The 17,497-nt window shown below is 53.5% G+C and overlaps 8 protein-coding genes across 8 annotated transcripts; 3 read left to right on the top strand and 5 right to left on the bottom strand.

Moving 5' to 3' along the window:
• Positions 1–687: 687 nt before the first annotated feature.
• Positions 688–2,328, top strand: CKM354_000185300 (uncharacterized protein; the record flags this gene model as incomplete). Its single annotated transcript, XM_044796988.1, has 3 exons — positions 688–836; positions 908–1,308; positions 1,370–2,328. 3 exons carry the CDS (start codon positions 688–690, stop codon positions 2,326–2,328), a joined length of 1,509 nt encoding a protein of 502 aa, XP_044652923.1.
• A 661-nt stretch (positions 2,329–2,989) lies between these two features.
• On the bottom strand, positions 2,990–3,605 carry CKM354_000185200 (uncharacterized protein; the record flags this gene model as incomplete). The annotated part of the gene is made up of 4 exons (XM_044796987.1): positions 2,990–3,290; positions 3,344–3,436; positions 3,491–3,506; positions 3,569–3,605. 4 exons carry the CDS (start codon positions 3,603–3,605, stop codon positions 2,990–2,992), a joined length of 447 nt encoding a protein of 148 aa, XP_044652922.1.
• An 810-nt stretch (positions 3,606–4,415) lies between these two features.
• On the bottom strand, positions 4,416–7,899 carry CKM354_000185100 (uncharacterized protein; the record flags this gene model as incomplete). Its single annotated transcript, XM_044796986.1, has 7 exons — positions 4,416–4,594; positions 4,647–4,806; positions 4,859–5,221; positions 5,273–5,411; positions 5,460–7,323; positions 7,371–7,512; positions 7,564–7,899. 7 exons carry the CDS (start codon positions 7,897–7,899, stop codon positions 4,416–4,418), a joined length of 3,183 nt encoding a protein of 1,060 aa, XP_044652921.1.
• Positions 7,900–8,647: 748 nt separating this feature from the next.
• On the bottom strand, positions 8,648–8,976 carry CKM354_000185000 (uncharacterized protein; the record flags this gene model as incomplete). The annotated part of the gene is made up of 3 exons (XM_044796985.1): positions 8,648–8,745; positions 8,802–8,894; positions 8,958–8,976. 3 exons carry the CDS (start codon positions 8,974–8,976, stop codon positions 8,648–8,650), a joined length of 210 nt encoding a protein of 69 aa, XP_044652920.1.
• A 457-nt stretch (positions 8,977–9,433) lies between these two features.
• Positions 9,434–10,873, top strand: CKM354_000184900 (uncharacterized protein; the record flags this gene model as incomplete). Its single annotated transcript, XM_044796984.1, has 1 exon — positions 9,434–10,873. One exon carries the CDS (start codon positions 9,434–9,436, stop codon positions 10,871–10,873), a length of 1,440 nt encoding a protein of 479 aa, XP_044652919.1.
• Positions 10,874–11,783: 910 nt separating this feature from the next.
• Positions 11,784–12,680, top strand: CKM354_000184800 (uncharacterized protein; the record flags this gene model as incomplete). The annotated part of the gene is made up of 1 exon (XM_044796983.1): positions 11,784–12,680. The coding sequence occupies one exon, from the start codon at positions 11,784–11,786 to the stop codon at positions 12,678–12,680; it is 897 nt and encodes a 298-aa protein (XP_044652918.1).
• Positions 12,681–13,232: 552 nt separating this feature from the next.
• CKM354_000184700 (SAM complex subunit SAM50) lies at positions 13,233–14,905 on the bottom strand (the record flags this gene model as incomplete). Its single annotated transcript, XM_044796982.1, has 3 exons — positions 13,233–14,654; positions 14,712–14,828; positions 14,879–14,905. 3 exons carry the CDS (start codon positions 14,903–14,905, stop codon positions 13,233–13,235), a joined length of 1,566 nt encoding a protein of 521 aa, XP_044652917.1.
• A 520-nt stretch (positions 14,906–15,425) lies between these two features.
• Positions 15,426–16,294, bottom strand: CKM354_000184600 (uncharacterized protein; the record flags this gene model as incomplete). The annotated part of the gene is made up of 4 exons (XM_044796981.1): positions 15,426–15,581; positions 15,634–15,764; positions 15,817–15,906; positions 15,967–16,294. The coding sequence occupies 4 exons, from the start codon at positions 16,292–16,294 to the stop codon at positions 15,426–15,428; spliced, it is 705 nt and encodes a 234-aa protein (XP_044652916.1).
• Positions 16,295–17,497: the final 1,203 nt, after the last annotated feature.

The following is a 17,497-nucleotide window of genomic DNA, read 5'->3' as shown; positions in this document are numbered from 1 at the left end:
TGAGCTTGGTCACACTGACGTGCAAGCAGATACGGCCAACGAATCATTCCCTCCATCTCAGCAGATTTCGCAGAACCGGAATTCCAATTCTTCGCAGGCGGACGACTAAGCACAGAGATAGGGAAGTACGCAGCCTAGATCTTCGCAACGTTCTCCGCGGATCGCAGCAAAACGAGACGCCTGGAATTCACGAAATATATCGCTCTCAACGACATCTCCAGACCTGCGTAACTACACTCACCCACCCGACGATCTTTCTCCGCGGATTCCTGCATAATCCCAGTCGTCCGGCAGATAGACGACAGTGGAAAGACTGGAGCGAGTCGTCTTATCTCCTTGATATGATACGGCCCATACGGATGAACAAATGATAAGACCTGCAGCTAGCGTCGCTTGGCGTTATGGCTTGGGAGATAAGTCCGCTACGCTGCTTGCACGCACGGCTGGCGCAAAGCGTAACCTGAGCCAAATGCTTCTTTCGAGTAGTCTGGGCTTACGATGGCGCAGTGATCGAAAGCAACCATGCGGGAGAGGATCAGCGGAGATGTTACGCTCGAAAAGGCGCCACGATGTTTGTTTTACTTGGCGGAAGATATGGGCGCATTCAGTGTTGTGATAAAGCATGGTTGCGGTGCTGTTTTGCACGTTGCAAGGCAGTCTACAACGACGTAGCAGGTCACCGTCAAGATGATCGCGATATCGAGCTTGTGGAGCGCTCCAACAATCAACCCTATTAACCAAAAAGCGCGGAGTATCCCGGTCCTGAACCCCGTCAACAAGTATGGCAGGGTGTTCTTCTTCTCGTGGTTCGGCTTCTTCATTGCATTCTGGTCGTGGTAAGTTGAGAAACCTCGTCACTGTATTGCGGTGCGTCGAAGCAGAATCGATCGCTGACTCCATCCCCAAGGTACGCTTTCACGCCACTGCTCAGTCTGACAATTCGAGCCAATCTCAACCTCACGACGGAACAAATCGCAAATACCAACATTGCGGCGTTGACGGGCACACTTCTCGTGCGTTTCGTAGCTGGACCATTGTGTGATCGATTTGGGCCACGATGGACATACATCGTCATCTTGCTTGCGGGATCTATCCCTACCGCAATGGCTGGCCTGGTCAACAACTGGCAAGGACTTCTGGCATTACGATTCTTCGTCGGTATCCTAGGAGGGACATTCGTGCCATGTCAGGTTTGGTCGACGGGATTCTTTGATAAGAATGTGGTTGGGTCTTCGAATGCGTTGATCGGTGGTTGGGGCAACTCTGGTGGTGGAATCACGTACTTCTTGATGCCGGTCATCTACGACAGTGAGTATCATCATTTCCTACAAATAAATCAGTGGGAGACGACAGCTTACATGAATCATAGGCCTCCGCGAAGACCAAGGTCTGAGCTCGAACGTCGCATGGCGCGTTGCATTCATCGTCCCTTTCATCCTCATCGTCTCCACGGCTGCTGGCATGCTCTTCCTCTGCGATGACACTCCAACCGGAAAATGGAGCGAAAGGCACGCTGCCGCACAACAACTCCAACAAGGAAGAATCGTCGACATTCCCGTCACCCCAAGCGACCAAAGCACTCACTCAAACGATAACCAAGAAAAGAAAGGAGAGAAAACCACAGACCTCGAACAGCACTCCAACACCCACGATGTCCAAACCGGCCAAACAATAGAAGTAGCACAAGGCGAAGTCGTCGTCGCTCCGACCCTCAAGAACACCCTCCGCATCCTCACATCCCCTCAAACCCTCTTCCACTGCGCAACATACGCCTGCTCCTTCGGCGGCGAACTCGCAATCAACTCCTACCTCGGAGCATACTACCTCAAGAACTTCCCGACCCTCGGCCAAACTGGTGCAGGTCGATGGGCTGCCATGTTCGGCCTCCTGAACGTCATCACAAGACCACTGGGCGGAATCATCGCAGATATTCTATACAAATATACCTCCTCTCTCTGGATCAAGAAAGCCTGGATCGTCTTCGTAGGAATCGTTTCGGGAGCTTTCCTCATCGCGATCGGATTGACAGATCCAAGGCAGGAGAGTATGATGTTTGGCCTCATCGCTGGTATGGCTGTGTTTCTCGAAGCAGGCAACGGAGCGAACTTCGCTTTGGTGCCCCATGTGCATCCACAGGCAAATGGAGTTTTGAGTGGGATTGTGGGTGCGGTGGGAAATCTAGGAGGTGTGATTTATGCGATTGTATTTCGGTATCATGGGACGGATTATGCGGAGAGTTTTTGGATTACGGGCGTGATGGTTATTGGATTGAATTTGGTGCTGTGTTGGGTGAGACCTGTGCCGAAGGGGCAGGCTGGGGGGAGATGATGTTCTTTCCCAGAGACGATTTGTGTGGAAAGTGGTTTTGACGATAGAGATACATGAATGTGAATGATTCTACGACTGGTTGAGGCTGGGGCCAACAGAATGGTAGCACATTCTTCGTGAAGCCCACCACCTCCAGTGCTGTCTCCCAGAGGCATATTCGTTCCTGCCTGGGAATTGTTGGCTGTGCTGATCCTCTAAAATTGACTTGCTTCAGCTTGTTCAAGAACCATAGTAAGTATATGGTCGCTTTCTGCTTGTGGAGCGCAAAGCCAAGCTTGGGATGCGTGTCACCTGCGCTGCGATGTGGTTACCGTAAGGCCTTAGCGACTTTTTGGTCTCCATTCCGTTCGATCTCTTGATGCTCGTGGACCACTGCAAATGTGAGAGGCTGGGGATGTGGTGTCTTCATGATACAAGCATCTTCATGATAACATTTCCGCAGTAGCAGTAATAAACGTACACGGTATATCGCACATGTCATGGTTCGTGGTCCCGTCTGTCTTCTTCTTTTTCCGTTTCTTTCCATCCCATCGCATCGCGCTCCGGAAAGTGATCCCCATTCTACCCTTGATTGCGCCTCGCATGCATTGCATTCATCTCGTTTCCCATCCCCTCCACATCTCGTCTTTTGCCCCCTCTCTGTGTATACCATACGATATTTCTACACGATCATTTGCGCAACTCCTTGTCCACCCAATGTCTTGCTACTCTGGAACTCCTGCCCCTTGAAACCGGCCAAAGCATAGAACAGCGCTGCAATGAGCAGTACGATGGCGGCTGCAATCAGACTCGTGGCCCTGGCGATGATGCTGAGCCATTGGATGATGGACATGACGGCGTAGATGCCGGCGCGCATATAGTTGGTCGCGAATCGGCGAATGAATTCATCGAATTTCGGCGAGGTCGGGCAGATTCGGAGGAGGAGAGGGACTTCGATGAAGAGTATTATGAAGGAGCAGACTCTGTACATGCGTCAGTGGGCGGTGGAAGGGCAGGAGCAGGTGGGCTGATGTACAGGCAGATTACGCTGAAGACAATGACCCAGTGAAAGTTGAAGATGTTGGCGATGCCCAGCGCGAAGCATAGGATCATGGCAATGATGCCCGTCCTAGTGGGAGTCAGTCGTGCGCATCTTGAAGATGCGGTGGTGTTGTGCTTTTACCATTGGCCATATATACCTGGTTGGGTTGCCTGATCAGTATGCGTTGTAGTGTGCAGGTGCAATTGCGAATGGACTCACTGAAGTTCCTTGATCGGAACTCATCGGCGATAGTCATTGTGTCTGTGTGCTGTTGCTTCTCTTCTGCTGCTCCTGGCGCAAGTTGAGGACGATGTCGACTCGGATGGTTTTTGGTCCTAGGCTCCGGCTTATTGACAGCTTTACCGGAGGACAAAGCTCAGTTTGATATCTGTGGCAGGAGTGGAACAGGCTGCCAGGTGGATGAGGCAGTCGTAATGGGCAATGGCGGTGCAGGAGGAAGGATGGAGAGGGTTCGGTGGATTGTGCCTGCCTGGAGTTATAAAGAGACGGGCGAGTGCGCAGTTGCTGGCTGAGTGAAGCTTGCGCAAGACGAACAACACGCCGAGCGAGCGCTGATCTTGGCTGCCTTCGGCCTCGTCGTCAGGGTCCACTCTTGCCAGCTCCACTTCTCCACGTGGTCGCATTGAGCCCGGCTGACTAAGTCCGCATTTCGCCAACAATAGAAACACGCCGACAGACTTCCCTTTTCCTGCCTTCCTCGATACCTCACGCATTCCACGACTTTCAATGGTCGTGCATAGTGGAATCAGACTAAGCTTGCTGGCGCATAGACGGAGGAGCGAAAGAACTGTGCAAAGCATGCAGAGTGGAGGGTTCTTTTGCACTGGCATTCTAACAGGACTTCTACCTACTTGCGATTGCGCAGTGGCCTGATCTTGTGGAAAGATCATGCAAGGCATTCATTGTGTGGCCAAAGGACGGTCTTCGATTAGCCAAAGAGCCGTCTTCGATAGCCTTCTTCGAACTCCTCTGTCAGCTTCGCTCGAGCATCCTCCAAAGGGCGTCCAGAAATTTTGTTTTAGTTCGCTTTCGAATCCAGTAAAGCTTACGAGAAACGATGGACCTGGCCGGCAAGACCGAGTCGACGCTTCAGTCTCACGAATGGGGACGGCTTCATGTCACTGTTTCTGCGGTCTTTGATGCCCATCGGTCCGCCGAGGATCCACAGGACATGTTTGGCCCTAGTCATTGCGACGTTCGCGCGACCACGATCTTGCAGGAATGCTGCGACAAGTATCAGCCAGAGTTGGTAGCATCGGAACACAACAGCACTTACGTGACATCTTATCGGCGTACTGCATAGACCCATCAACAATGACCATGTTTGCTTCCTGGCCTTGCGAAGCATCAACCGTGAGGACCCGCGGGTAGCTTGAGATGTCGAGCAGAGGATGGCGCTTGCGATGCTCGCTGAATCGATTTTCATATTGATTAAGCTGCCTCAAAGTCAGAATCCAGTCATGGTGGATCAGAATCCATGAAACTTACCGCGTTGCTGTAGGCAGCGATGATCATGACTTCCTTATGCATGCGTTTACCAAAGTATTTTTGCAGCTGCGGGAAGATCTTGTCGAAGAAGAGGTTGATGTGATCTAGAATAGCTTGTGAGCCCTTGACGAAGCTGACTTTGGCGACGGCCATCTCAATCCAGTGCAGTCGGGCTTGAGCGTCTGTGGCGTTCTGCAAATATGCAGCGCGTGGCGCTCCGGCGCTGAATGACTGTGCGACGATATTGTGCAGAATGGTGCTGAATCCTGGGAGAGCAGAATTGAGGTCACACTTGACTGCAGGAGCATCAATGAGCATGCCGTCGTAGAACATCTCATTTGGGTTCTTTGAAATGGCAGGGTGCTGCAGCGGGTCAGTCATCGAATAGGAGGCGAAAGCCATTGGGTGGGATACCATGCGGTGTTGCTCGAGCAACTTGTTGTGCGGAAATCCCTGATTAATCAGGCGGCTCAACAGCGAGATATTGAGTCGGTCAAGATACAGTGCGATCTGGAACTTCTCCGAGCTGCACGTATTGACCGGACCAAGCTGCCTACAGGTTGTCAGTAGAAATTTCGGGTGTCTGCAAAGGGAGACGTACCTGTCGTCTCCGTACAGAATCACAATGTCTGGCTTACGAAATAAGCCGGGACTGGTGAGCGTGTTGATAATGTTGATCTCTTGCTCCTTGCCGGCCTCGTCGATGAAGACTCCCAGAGCTGGGATCGGCTGCACTTGAGGATATACTTCACTGTTGTGACTGCCGAAAAGTGCTTCGGCTCTGCCCCAATACTCTCGGAGCTCCGAACAACGAGCGTTGCCGTTGGTGGTAATGATGATGTCCGCCAAAGCTACGAGGTGGCCTTTGCACACCTCGTAGATCCGATCCAGACCTCTAACGTCAGAGGAGCCGTTGCGCCATTGAAACTCCCCTTTCTGAATTTTCTTCATATAGGACCGCAAATGCTCCCATGCATTCACCTTCAGGGGTATGCGAGCATCAGGACGAAAATTGTAGCTCAGCTGTCCTTTCTCTGCCTCTTCCAGGACCGCCTTCTCGATAGAGAAATCGAAGTCGGAGTTATTCTCGTCAAAGAGGCGGAACATCAGGTCCTCGAGGCTTGAGGTTCTGCCACCACGAGCATGTCCGGCTCGCTTCCATTTGACTTGCGCCTTCTGAAGCGTTTTGATGTTGACTCCTCTCGACGCAGGGTATAATCGGTAAGCTCGTATGCCCAGGTTGAATGTCTCTGCGATCAGCTCATGAGCTTCACGAGCCCAATGATCTGCATTACTGTTACCAGTCGCGGTACACAAAGCACGACCGCCCATCTTGACCATATACAATGCTTGAGCGATCTGCAGGGTCGTCTTGCCCGTTCCAGCAACGCCAGTGATGATTTGAAGTCTGCCTTTTGCTGCATGCATATCCTCGATAGCTTGAAGCTGCTCCTTGTTCCAAAGCCTGCACGATCGCAGCCAATTTTTTGCGTCGTCGAGAGTGTCTGTGCTGGCAGACAAGCCGTTGGTGAAGTTGATAACCGGGATGCCATCGTGAAGTTGATTGAGGATGATCTGATGCAAGTGCGCGAACTTGTCCCCTCTCGTAAAGGCTCCTAGCGCGTCCTGAAGCGATTTGTATAGATAGAGGTTTCGATGAGGCTCAAGCTTGTACACTTTGCAAGTCCGTGGAGGGCAGTGACCTGGAGTGCACAAGAAGCGTTGGAATAGCTTCGGATCGTGTGAAGTCACGACGAAATATGCGTCGTGCTTTGGCAGGGACATCGTCAGTGGTTCATGATGAGCAACAATGTTCGTCAAGAAGTCGTCCTCTTGGCCTTCTGGTGCACGGAATCTCAGGTTCAGTTTGATCTCCATCTCCTTCGGGAAACGTGAGAACTTCGCACTGTCTGATCCTCCCAGTCTCCTCATGTAGGGATCCAGATTCATGGCTATGACCACGAAGTCTTCAACTTTATAAAGAACCACCTTGTGATCGGTACACTTGGCGAAGAGCTCGAGGTTCTTTTGTTGCTCATAATACGGCGAGCTGATCGCGTTTCTTTGCTGCGCTTCGTAGTCGCGCATGCTGGCGAAAGTGTCCCCGCTGTACAATGGTACGAAAGGTAGAGGAGGAGACCTCTGCAGCAATGACAGGGGGTTGAGGGTGCTTTGAAAGTCAGGCGCAAAGTTGTGGTACTCCGGGCATCCTATGGTCCGCAGAAGGGGACCACTTCCACCGGGAAGTCGCTGCAGAACCTGTTTCAAAGCAGCCACGTCGGAGGCCGGGGCCGAGCGGGCGAGGAGCTCTAGATGAAGACTCTGCCTCGTTCCAGAAGCAACGAGCGAGCGAAGGGTGTTCAGGACGGCTCTTTGCGTGATGCTGAGCTCACGACTGATGTTCATGCCTTCGCATGTGGCGCCATTGGCGATGAAGTTGATGCTCAAGTTCCTGCCGGGAGCATCTACAATAGTCAGCTAAGAACTTGATTTGTTTTGAACAGACACATACCGGGCCGAGATGCGAAGTCAAATAACTGCTTGCCCTCACAATCGTTGAAGTGAAAGTCCAGCACTAATTTGTGGAAAACCATGCTCTTGACGCCATATCTCTTCCGGAATCGCGCTTCAAGGCGGATGGCAGGCGCGGTGAGCTGCGAGTGTGTCAGTAACTGCACTTTCGGAAGGTTTTTGCCTCACCTTACGCAGTTGACGAAGCGAGTGTAAATTCTGCAATCCTGATAGCCTCCGCCATTGAGTGCTGGAACAGTCGTTACAGCTACACCTCGATTCACATCACCGATGTGGACTTTGGTTCGGATCGCAAAAGTGGAGAGCCCGCTCACGTCACGCAATAATCTGTTGTGCGGAAATTCGTCGTCGTTGTAGAGGTACAATTTCGCGAGTGGTGACCGTGATGTGAGAGGGCCGTCTAGCACGGCGTCTTGAATGTTCGCAAGGTAGGCGAACAGCGAATCGTGCTCAATGATGTTATTCACCGACGGTATCGCGTTCGCCACACGAGGGGGTTCACCCTCCATGTTGTCCTCTTGCCGTTTTGGTAGGCCCGTGAAAATGTTCTGCGTGTGTCGGAGTGTGTTCAAAACCAGGAAAAGGCGGATGTGTACCCAAGCTCAAATCGGAATTTTGAAAGTGTGCTTGTTGTTTGCTGAAAGGTGCGCTAGTGCACGCTAGCGTTGTGAGCGCGCTGCCGCCTGAAGTGAAGTTCTGGGGAACGCTTCACCGTTCACAGGTAACAGCTTCATTATCTGAGGAGACAGCATGCCCGCTCACCTTCAAGTGCTCGAGCTGCGGTGCTGCCGCATGGCCCAAGAGGCACACATCGACATCATACTGCAGTTCGTGAGATCCGATGGCATGATTCTACGCTTGTCTCCATGGGCGAGAGGAGGCTGACTGACGATGAATGCCAGTGTGGACCCAACTTCTACTGGGATTTCTTGTACTGCACGGTCGTGTGCCTGGGTTGCTCAGCGGCTTGAGCGAATACGCCGTGGTCGTCTCCAAACTATAGCTCGTAGGTCAGCCCCAGATGAACGAACGCACAAGAACATCAGCACAATAGGAACATCAAGGCGATCAAGTCGCCCACGCCTACAGCGTCCAGGTGTACGATGAGGTGGAGGGAAAAGTCCGTAGCAATCAACAACCCGAGTTTTCAGAGGTATATCTCCCCTAACGCCTGATCCCATCGCTTCATGCTTGCACGTAGTCCGTCTGCCGTATGGTTCGTGACTCGTATCGTCCCGCAAAGTCATCTCGCGTCCATCATTTCTTGCCACTCTTCTTGATGCCCTGCGAACCCGTGTTCAGCGGTCCCTTCTTTCCTGCTACGGCATTTCGGGCCTCCTCAAGCTTCTTCTTCTCTGTTGGCCAATGTCAGATCAGTGTACCGTACCGAGCACACTTGAGCACGATATACCAGCCATCTGCTTGGCCTTGAAGGCCTTGTCGTCCTCATCCTCCTCCACGGCCTTCTTCTTGGCCTTTTTGTTGTGGATTGGGTTCGTCCCGGCTGTGACAGACACCGATTAGCATGAAACGTGCATCGTATGGCGCGAGAGAGTCTAGATCGTACCTCCCTGTCCTGAAGGCATGGTGAACAAGGTGTGTGTAGCAGAAAATGCTGATCAGTGTCTACGATGCTGACGAGAGTGGGTTTTGGTGGAGGTGGGACGTTGGTGGGCAGTCTAGACGGAAGTGGCTCCGCCGAAGCCACGCTGCCGATCGGCCTTCTTTCACTTGCCGGACACTGCGATCGGACTGTGGTGCTGCAGCGCAGGCCTTTCGCATCGCCCACTCCTTCGCCGCCGCACCCTGCCATTGCCACTCTCATCTCCGTCGCCGCCGCTTCTGCGAACACCGCTCCGCCCAATGTGCCAGTCGCGCGCATCGTCCCGCCGCGTCCAACGGATTGTACCCTGATTGCCTGCATCGCGCGCTGCACGGCCATCGCCCGATCGCATCTTCGATCCTCACGCACCACGACACGAGCACTGGTCTCCATCGTCCGAAGCGAGCGTTTTGGCGGACCACACAAGTACCTAGGCCGCCATGCCGCCTCCTTCGCACACACAACACCTTCCTCCGGCACACCCGGCCACGCGCCAGCGACCCAAGAGCCCCAACCGTGTCCTGGCTGAGGCAGAAGCGCAATGGATCTTCACCGACGAGGAACTGGCCAACGCGCCTTCGATCCAGGACGGCATGAGTGCAGAGGATGAGAGGGATAGGAGGATCAAGGGCATCAACTTCATTGTGCAAGTCGGCATTATGCTCAAGCTGCCTCAACTGACATTGAGCACGGCGAGCATATTTTTCCAAAGATTTTTGATGAGAGCGAGCTTGGCCAAGGAGCGAAACGGCATACCCAAATTGCATCACTACCAAGCGGCAGCCACGGCTTTGTTCTTAGCCACGAAAGTGGAAGAGAGTTGCAGGAAGATGAAGGAGTTGGTCCTGGCCTTTTGCCGGGTGGCGCAGAAAAATCCCAATCTGGTGGTGGATGAACAGAGCAAGGACTTCTGGAGGTGGCGGGACCTGATATTACACAATGAGGACCACATGCTGGAGACACTGTGCTTTGATCTGACAGTGGAAAGCCCGCACAGACAGCTCTTCGAGATGCTTAAGTTCTATGGCATCGAACACAACAAAAGATTGCGTAATTCGGCCTGGGGCTTCGTGACGGATAGCAACAACACGCAGTTATGTCTGTTGATGAGCAGTCGGACAATCGCAGTAGCCAGCCTGTACGCAGCATGCAAGTTCTGCGAAGTGTCGCTGCCCGATGACACAAAAGGGAGGCCGTGGTGGGAAACACATCACGTTCGGCTGAAGGACATCCGAAGGTCGGTGGAATATATGCTGTCTAACTATGACGGCACAGCCAACAAGGTCAACGGCATTGCTGTGACTGCGGGCTCGGATGGGAATAGCTCGATCTATGCGGGCCTGACGACACCTGGAACCGATGGAGCGAACGACGATGACTGGAACAGGACGAGAGCACCCGCTTCTGTGTCGCCACTAATGCCGCCAGGCAGCGACCGACGGCATAGCAATGCGAGCAGTGTTGGCGCCAAACGCGAGCGAGAAGAGGAGAAGCCGGCTGTGAATGGCAATGGCAATGGCAATGGGAACGGTGTGCCGCGAGAGGAAAACGGATCGAAACGGCCTAAGATCGAGACGCACACGTCGGGTGTAATGGAGAGCTTCCACCACGACAGCCAAACAGACACGACGGTTGTGCCTGTTCCAGAAGCTGTCGCCGGTGGCGGAGAGGTACGAGGACTCAAGGAACAGGAAGAAGCAATGCGTGTTGACTTTGGAAATAAGCAGGCCGAACTTGATGTTAAGGCACAGGGCCAACAGCAGCCTCCCGAACCCATGCAGGATGTACAAGCCTCCATCAACGGACCTGCCTCGCATGCCCCTGCTCAGAAGCCGCAAGACGACGGGGAGGTCAGTGAGGAGGGTGAGCTGGAAGAATAGCTTTCTTCCCTCAGGAGACCTCAGCTTCGACGGTAGCGATGGGCGTCGGCCTCGACTGGGATCGAGCGCAACACTCAACGCGGGCATTACACTTGTTACGAATACGAATCGAGCGAAGCATAGCGAAGGCGTTTTGCAGCAGCGATGACTGCGACAATTACTTTTTTGAATCATGCAGATCTGTTTGCTGATTGGTATGCGTGAATTTTGGAGCACCGAAGGGCGGAAGCACTTTCGGACAGAAAGGAAATGTGTGAATCGAAGCGTTGCGTGCTAGTTTGGGGGACTTTTGAGAACTGGCTTCCGAGAATACTACTAGATACCCAAATGGCATGATGGCGTTTCTTTGAGGCGCGATATGGTTGGTCATGACGAAGGCGTTCTTATGTATTGGTAATGAAATGGAAAATCTTATTGCCACTGGACTTGCAGTATGCACGGTGTGGTGGGACTTGCCTCAGGTGAGTAGATTTGGCTAACAGTTATGGGGGACATCGACGTTCAATAGCGATTTCGTCCACTCCAGATTCAAGGGACTCGAAGAATGCTCTGCTAACGCTCAAGCAGATCTTCGAGAGAGCGTGGAATCGTATGCACAGAAGCACATTGGCACCCCTGAATGCCTAGCCTTAGCTGCAGCTGGAGTCAAGGGACATAGCGACATGCTATCGAGTCGAGCGACAATCGCATGATGCGGGGCGTGAGCCACTTCAGGAAAGAGGCAACATTGTGCATTGGAGACTCCTCAAGACGTGAGAGTCGCTCCTGCCGCATTCGCTCCTGGCGCGCCTTCGCACGCGTTCGCCTTCGCCCCACCCCACTTTTCCTCCGCGCTCTGTTCCCCGCCGCGAATATGTTGCCCTGAACGACCAGAGATCTGCCGCAGAACAAACACAAACTTCTGGACGACATGGCCTCTGACGACCGACGCTTAGTCGCCGATTACGAGCGTGTGTCACTTCAGTCCTCGGGACACAACATCCACGCAACCTCTAAGCACGCTCGGACAGTTGAGGACAATATGGCAGCACAGGAGCAGAGCTTTCCAGAAAAGTCGACTGAGGACCGCATCGGCACTCAGACACACGACTCAGCGAACAGCTTCAGGTCATCGCCTCACGTTGCCATCGATTCGACTTTGGACGGAAAGAAGCTCGCAATTCCGGTTACCACCATGACACAAAAGGTGTTCGAGACGACAGAACTTTTGGAGGCGATCTTACTTCAACTCGGGGCAAGAGATATTCTCACGGCACAACAAGTGGGCCGGGAATGGCGTGATGCTGTCAACGGATCGATGAAACTCAAGACGAGGCTGGGCATTGAACTCGATGATGTGGACAAAGTTCCGTACCATTCGCCGTTCAAGCTTGATCCATCAGTGAAGGGAAGCGATTTCGAGCCACTGGACTACCATATCTCGCGAGAGTACTGTCCTTGCCGCGACGACATGTCGAAGTGGGAATTTGCAGAGAAGCGTTTTCGCGTATGTTTAGGATTCCGGCGACGAGAGGAGACAGTCAAACTACGTGTGGGAAGCCGCTGCCGTGCTATGCGTCTCTGCCATCCGCCCCTAAAGTCCGCCATGTTGACTATCGACCACTACAATGTGCCCTTGAAGGGGGCCGCCTACAGTATCATAAATCTGGACAGGCCAGATGGGATCACTATTGGTGACGTGCTTGATATCATTGACGGCGCGCATTGGGAAGGGGACTCTCCAAGGAATCAGATTCGAGAGGTATGTCTTCATGGTTGTATTGAGCTCAGTGAAGACGATCCTATGGTGGGCAAAGGCAACGCCTAAACAACTCAAGACACTCCCGGTGCCAAAGAACACGGCAAGAGCTCTGCGATTGCACTCTGAGCTGTGGTCACTTTACGGCCTACTACAACGCCCAACGGGCTTCAGCGATGTCTACCTTGTACGTATCCTGACCTCAGGGACACGACAATGCCGCATTCACTAGCAGTCAAGAGCTTGCTTCCAACATTGGGTGCATGTAACGGACTCCACTGCAGTATGTTTGCACCCAAGAGTGCCTTCACGGCAGGACGATTGACTCAATGCGGAGAGACCGATGCACTCGGAGTCGCCTCGCTTCATGGTCATTTGCATGGTGGCTCTTTTCTGCGACGAGCGAGCTGGGAAACAGCTCACTTGGATGGGAAGAGTCGTCCCGTCTGGTTCTGTATAACGAAGTAGAAGTCCAACGTCGAGCGCACTAGAGCAACGACCTCTGTCGTACTCATCAACCGCCATGAGGTGAGACACGCTGTACAATGAGGCTTTTGACAGAATTGAGAAGAGTGCGCAACTGTACATTGTATCTATGGCCCAGCGCTCGTGATCGTGGTTCTACAAGAAGCTCAGTCCAATACCAAAGCTCAACCCCTTCCTCCCTTCCTCGCCTTTTCGTATTACCAATGGTAAGCTGAAGTTCACTTCCACTCTTGCCGCAGGGTGCGCATACACCAGCCCCACACCTGCTGCAGCACTAGGCAGACTGTTGCCCAGGTCACCGATGGTCTTGACCAAACTGCTACCCACGTCGCCAACAGTCAAGGCTTGCTTCTCATCCCCGCCGGCGGTTCTGGTGTCCCGGAGAGCTAGTAATCGTCCTCCATTGACGAAAGCTTGGAGTCTGAGCGGCGTGTCCTTGCCTACTCGAGGTAGAGGGAAGAGAAGAGAAGCGCCACCGGCAGCATATACATCGCCCCCAACGGCATCTGGGCCATCTCGAGGTCCAAGGCCAGAGAGCCTGAACCCTCGTACATCTGTGGGTCCACCCAGCTGAAAGCGGTCGTTGATTCTGCTTGGACTTGTTCCGTTCTGCCCGGACAGGGGTAGAGGAGCGAGAAACCCTCCACGAAGACCCGCAGTGAAGGAAATCCCGCTGTCGCCTTTCACGCCGGGGATAGGAATGGGCACTGCCGCCTGACTCTCCACCTCGTACTTCGCAAATGCAACGTCACCAGCCAGTGGTCCTACGCCCGCGAGCTCAGAGACTGCCTTGAAAAGCAGCCCTCTCGAAGGCAACATGGGCGCATCCCGCGAGTCGTAGGTGAGAGTATGCGACAAGCTGGACTTGAAGCTATCGCCCGCATCTCCGCGTATCGTGGGCGAGGCCTTCTCTGCCAGGCTTGTGACTTGTCTCCAGAAACCACTGTAGCCAAATTCCTGATTCGTGAATGGTGATGTCCGCCACAAAAGCTTCGTCTGTCCTCCTCGCAGAACTTCCTCGTGTGATGCCCATGGCTTGATGGTGCTGGATTTGAGTCCTCCAAACTCGAGACGCAAGTCAGGATTTGAGAGGATGGGTGTGTCGAATGTGGCGCTGTATGTCTCCCGCGTCCGTGTGCCCAGGCTTGCATGTCCGTTCAATCTCTCGCCTCCGCCAAAGATGTTGCGCAGCACGGCGTTGACATAGGCGCTTCCTTCTGCTGTACCGGCTTCGGTGCCGGTCTTGATGGTGTACCGTCCTCTCTCTTTTGCTGTCACGAATACGGCGTAGTCGGTCGGTGTGGTGCTCGGGTCGGTCGGCTCAGCTTTGTCGATGTAGGTAGAGATTGGTGCTTGGAAGATGTCGAGACGGTTGAGTTTGTCCACTGCGTGAGAAACTTCGGTCAGGGCTTCGCGGAGAGTGTAGTATGCTTCATCCTTGCGGTTCTTGGTGAGAAGAGGGTCGAATATGCGCTCGAGAAAGCCGTGGCGCGTGTGGGTCGCGTGCAGCACTTTGACCGAGGAGATGGTCACCGGCGCCGTGGAGTTTAGGGAGATCTAGCCAGCGAGGTATCAGTTGCGTCTCTTGTTGTGCTGCATAGGCATTGTACTAACCAACTCATGTTGGCGCTGCTCGGCCTTTTCGTAGGACGCATTGACGCGGTCCTGGATCTCTTTCTCGCGCTGCTCCAGCACTTTGGGATCGACGGGTTTGCGAAGCTGTTGGAAGACCTGCTCGTATGTCAGCAAACAGTCCATTCGGTGGTCTCTGGATCACATACATCGTCTTCCAGCGGCGACGCGGCCATCGAGGTGAACGACAAAGTGGCAAAGATGTTATACAAGCCCAATGTGCATCTCCTCCGGCTCCCAGCTTCGAAGTCGAGCTCCATAACAAGCTTTCGGTATCGTGTTACTTAGCTCGCGGAGATACCCGCATCCGCCTTTCCCTCTCCATTCCATTCCTCTCCTGACAACATCATCGCCCTGCGGAGCGGCAGCGTCACGGAGCACTACCTGGACTGGCCCTCGGAACGGAGGCCTCACCTCGCAGCCTGCAGAACTGCTGCGACGACTCACGGGACGTTCATTCACAGGCAGGACGAACTGGCACGGGACTCACGTCGGCTGCTTATCACCACCCAAACAGGGACCCTTGGACATGGAATAGACACGAAGGACATGAGCTCTCATCTCTAATCGAGCTTCATGCTCTTGGTACACGTGTATGTACAATGCAGCAAATACCCATTTCTCACGTTGGATTACAGCAAGCTCATCATCATCGTCGCATTATACAAGGAAGACCAAGCACCAAAGTCTCCATGCTCAGCACAAGTCACCGCGCTTGGCCTTGTAGCCTGGATCTCCACAGGCAGTGAGGCTGCCGACGCAAGTGCCGTTCTTGCAGGATCCCGAAGGAGTCGCCCAGCCCCAGAGTGCAATCTGCTTGCCATTCGAGAAGACTTGTGTCACGTTGCCGGCCTGTGTCTCGGAATCAGCTGGGGATCATAAAGTATTCATGATTCGCACTCACCAAAGTTCCCAGGCAGACATTTGTCGCGGGGTTGCACTCGATCTGGAATGGCAGTGGAGCAGCACCAGCGAGGTCGGCGGATCCGTATCCACGTCCGTCTTTCATCCATGCTGAAATTGTCGCCTTGCCAGCTGCGCATCACTGTCAGTGAAGGAATTCTCCATGCCGTTGTCATTGACATACTGAAGTTGCCGCCATCGGTGAGCATATTCTCAATCTGTCCCGATACAGAAACGGTACACTTCTGGTATTTCGTGTCGCATTTTGCTTCAACTGCAGTACAGACACCTGTTAGCATCTTCATCAATTGGCTGGCATCTGAATCAAACTTGCTCAAAGCTGGGACGCTGGCAAGCAGTCCACTGACGGTTCCACCAGCACCAGCAACTGGTGCCAGCACAGGATCAGCGAGACCAAGCACTGGACCTAGAGCTCCGGCAGCGTTGCTGCCGCCTGTTGTAGTCTTGGTCGCAGTTGTGGTTGCAGTAGTAGTTGCAGCCTTGGTGAGGCCGCTCGATGTGCTGCCGACTGGAACCGCAGAGCCCGCGATATGGGTGCCAGTCAGACTGGAGACTGTTCCCAAGACGCCCCCGAGAAGAGGCAAGCCGAAACCCAGGGGGGCACCAGCGATGAGCAGCGCAATGTTGGCGTTGAGATACATGATGCTTTGTGTGGGAAGAAGTCCTGGGGTTGCTGCGAATCGTCCTGAAGAAAGATAACGAGCGTGTTGATTCTGCACTGACAAGCATATCCAGATGCAGATCGACTCCAAGTCTTATACAGGCGGGCATCCCATGCCGCGCTCTCGGTGCCGTGAATACGACACTGCCGCGTCGTGCACCAAGAAAACAGGAGACGACGTCAATTGTCATCGCTCTCAGCCATCCGGCCATAGTCGAACGCCTAGTATGGCTATTGTTGTACCCGATGGTCAGAGCATGCGAGCAAGGAATTGGCATCGTGGTCCTCGACTCAGAAATTTCCGATGTCAAAGCCCTTGCTTGTGGCAGGCTTGAAGTCTAGATCTGGTTGTTCTTTGGTTGGCGACTGATCTGTGCAGCCACGCGAGCGGCACGTTCTGTTGGGCGAATATGTGTCATGACATATCTCTCTCAGCGACGACCGTTATGCCTTGGCGTTTGGAAAGCGTTTGAAGTATATCTGCTGACTCGACAGCTACCCGTTACGGCATTGGGTCCAGACGTGAACCAAGAGGCATGACTCGTTCTGAATCGACCCGAGTTTCCCTGCCCTGCCTTCTGGTGTCAAAAGAATACGCATAGTGGCTGCGAGCTGTCAAGCGAGCAAGCCGAACGTGTTCGGGTGCGTATCAATTGACTACATAATATAATGGAACAATGCAGATTTCATGAGTCAAGCCGGCATTATGCTACTGAGATCGATGGCTGGCTCATCGGCGACTAACCCATCAGATCCGTCATCACAGTCCCCAAACTGATCTTCTACGGCCTCGTGGCCAACCCGGTCATGGAAACATGCCGACCGCTCAGTGGCGTACTGGCGCAGTGCAGACCAGTCATTGCACATGTGCCACTGTCCGTCGCCGCTTGTATGGTCTCCAAGAGTGTAAAGGGGCGTGGCGTCCGCGTGGCACATGATGAATTGCCGAAAAGCATCGAAGCAGTGTCTAACATGCTGGATGGGCAGCGTCAACGGAAGTCCAGCCTGGCTCTCGAAAAAAAGCTTCCGGACAATTTTCAGACAGTGGAGTTGGTGATAACTTTCGAGCAGGTACAGGGCCTTGCCTTCGTCTCCGGGAACTGCCATTGACGGGCTCCAGTTGTTCTGCTCTGCATATTCGTGGTCGACAGCGATGTAGCCGTGCGCTGTATGGATATCGTTC

Source organism: Cercospora kikuchii, assembly GCF_019650295.1.
Source record: "Cercospora kikuchii DNA, contig_00001, whole genome shotgun sequence".
Classification (NCBI taxonomy): Eukaryota; Fungi; Ascomycota; class Dothideomycetes; order Mycosphaerellales; family Mycosphaerellaceae; genus Cercospora; species Cercospora kikuchii.
The sequence above is the reverse complement of the archived record's forward strand: the minus strand, read 5'-3'. Positions and strand labels throughout refer to the sequence as shown.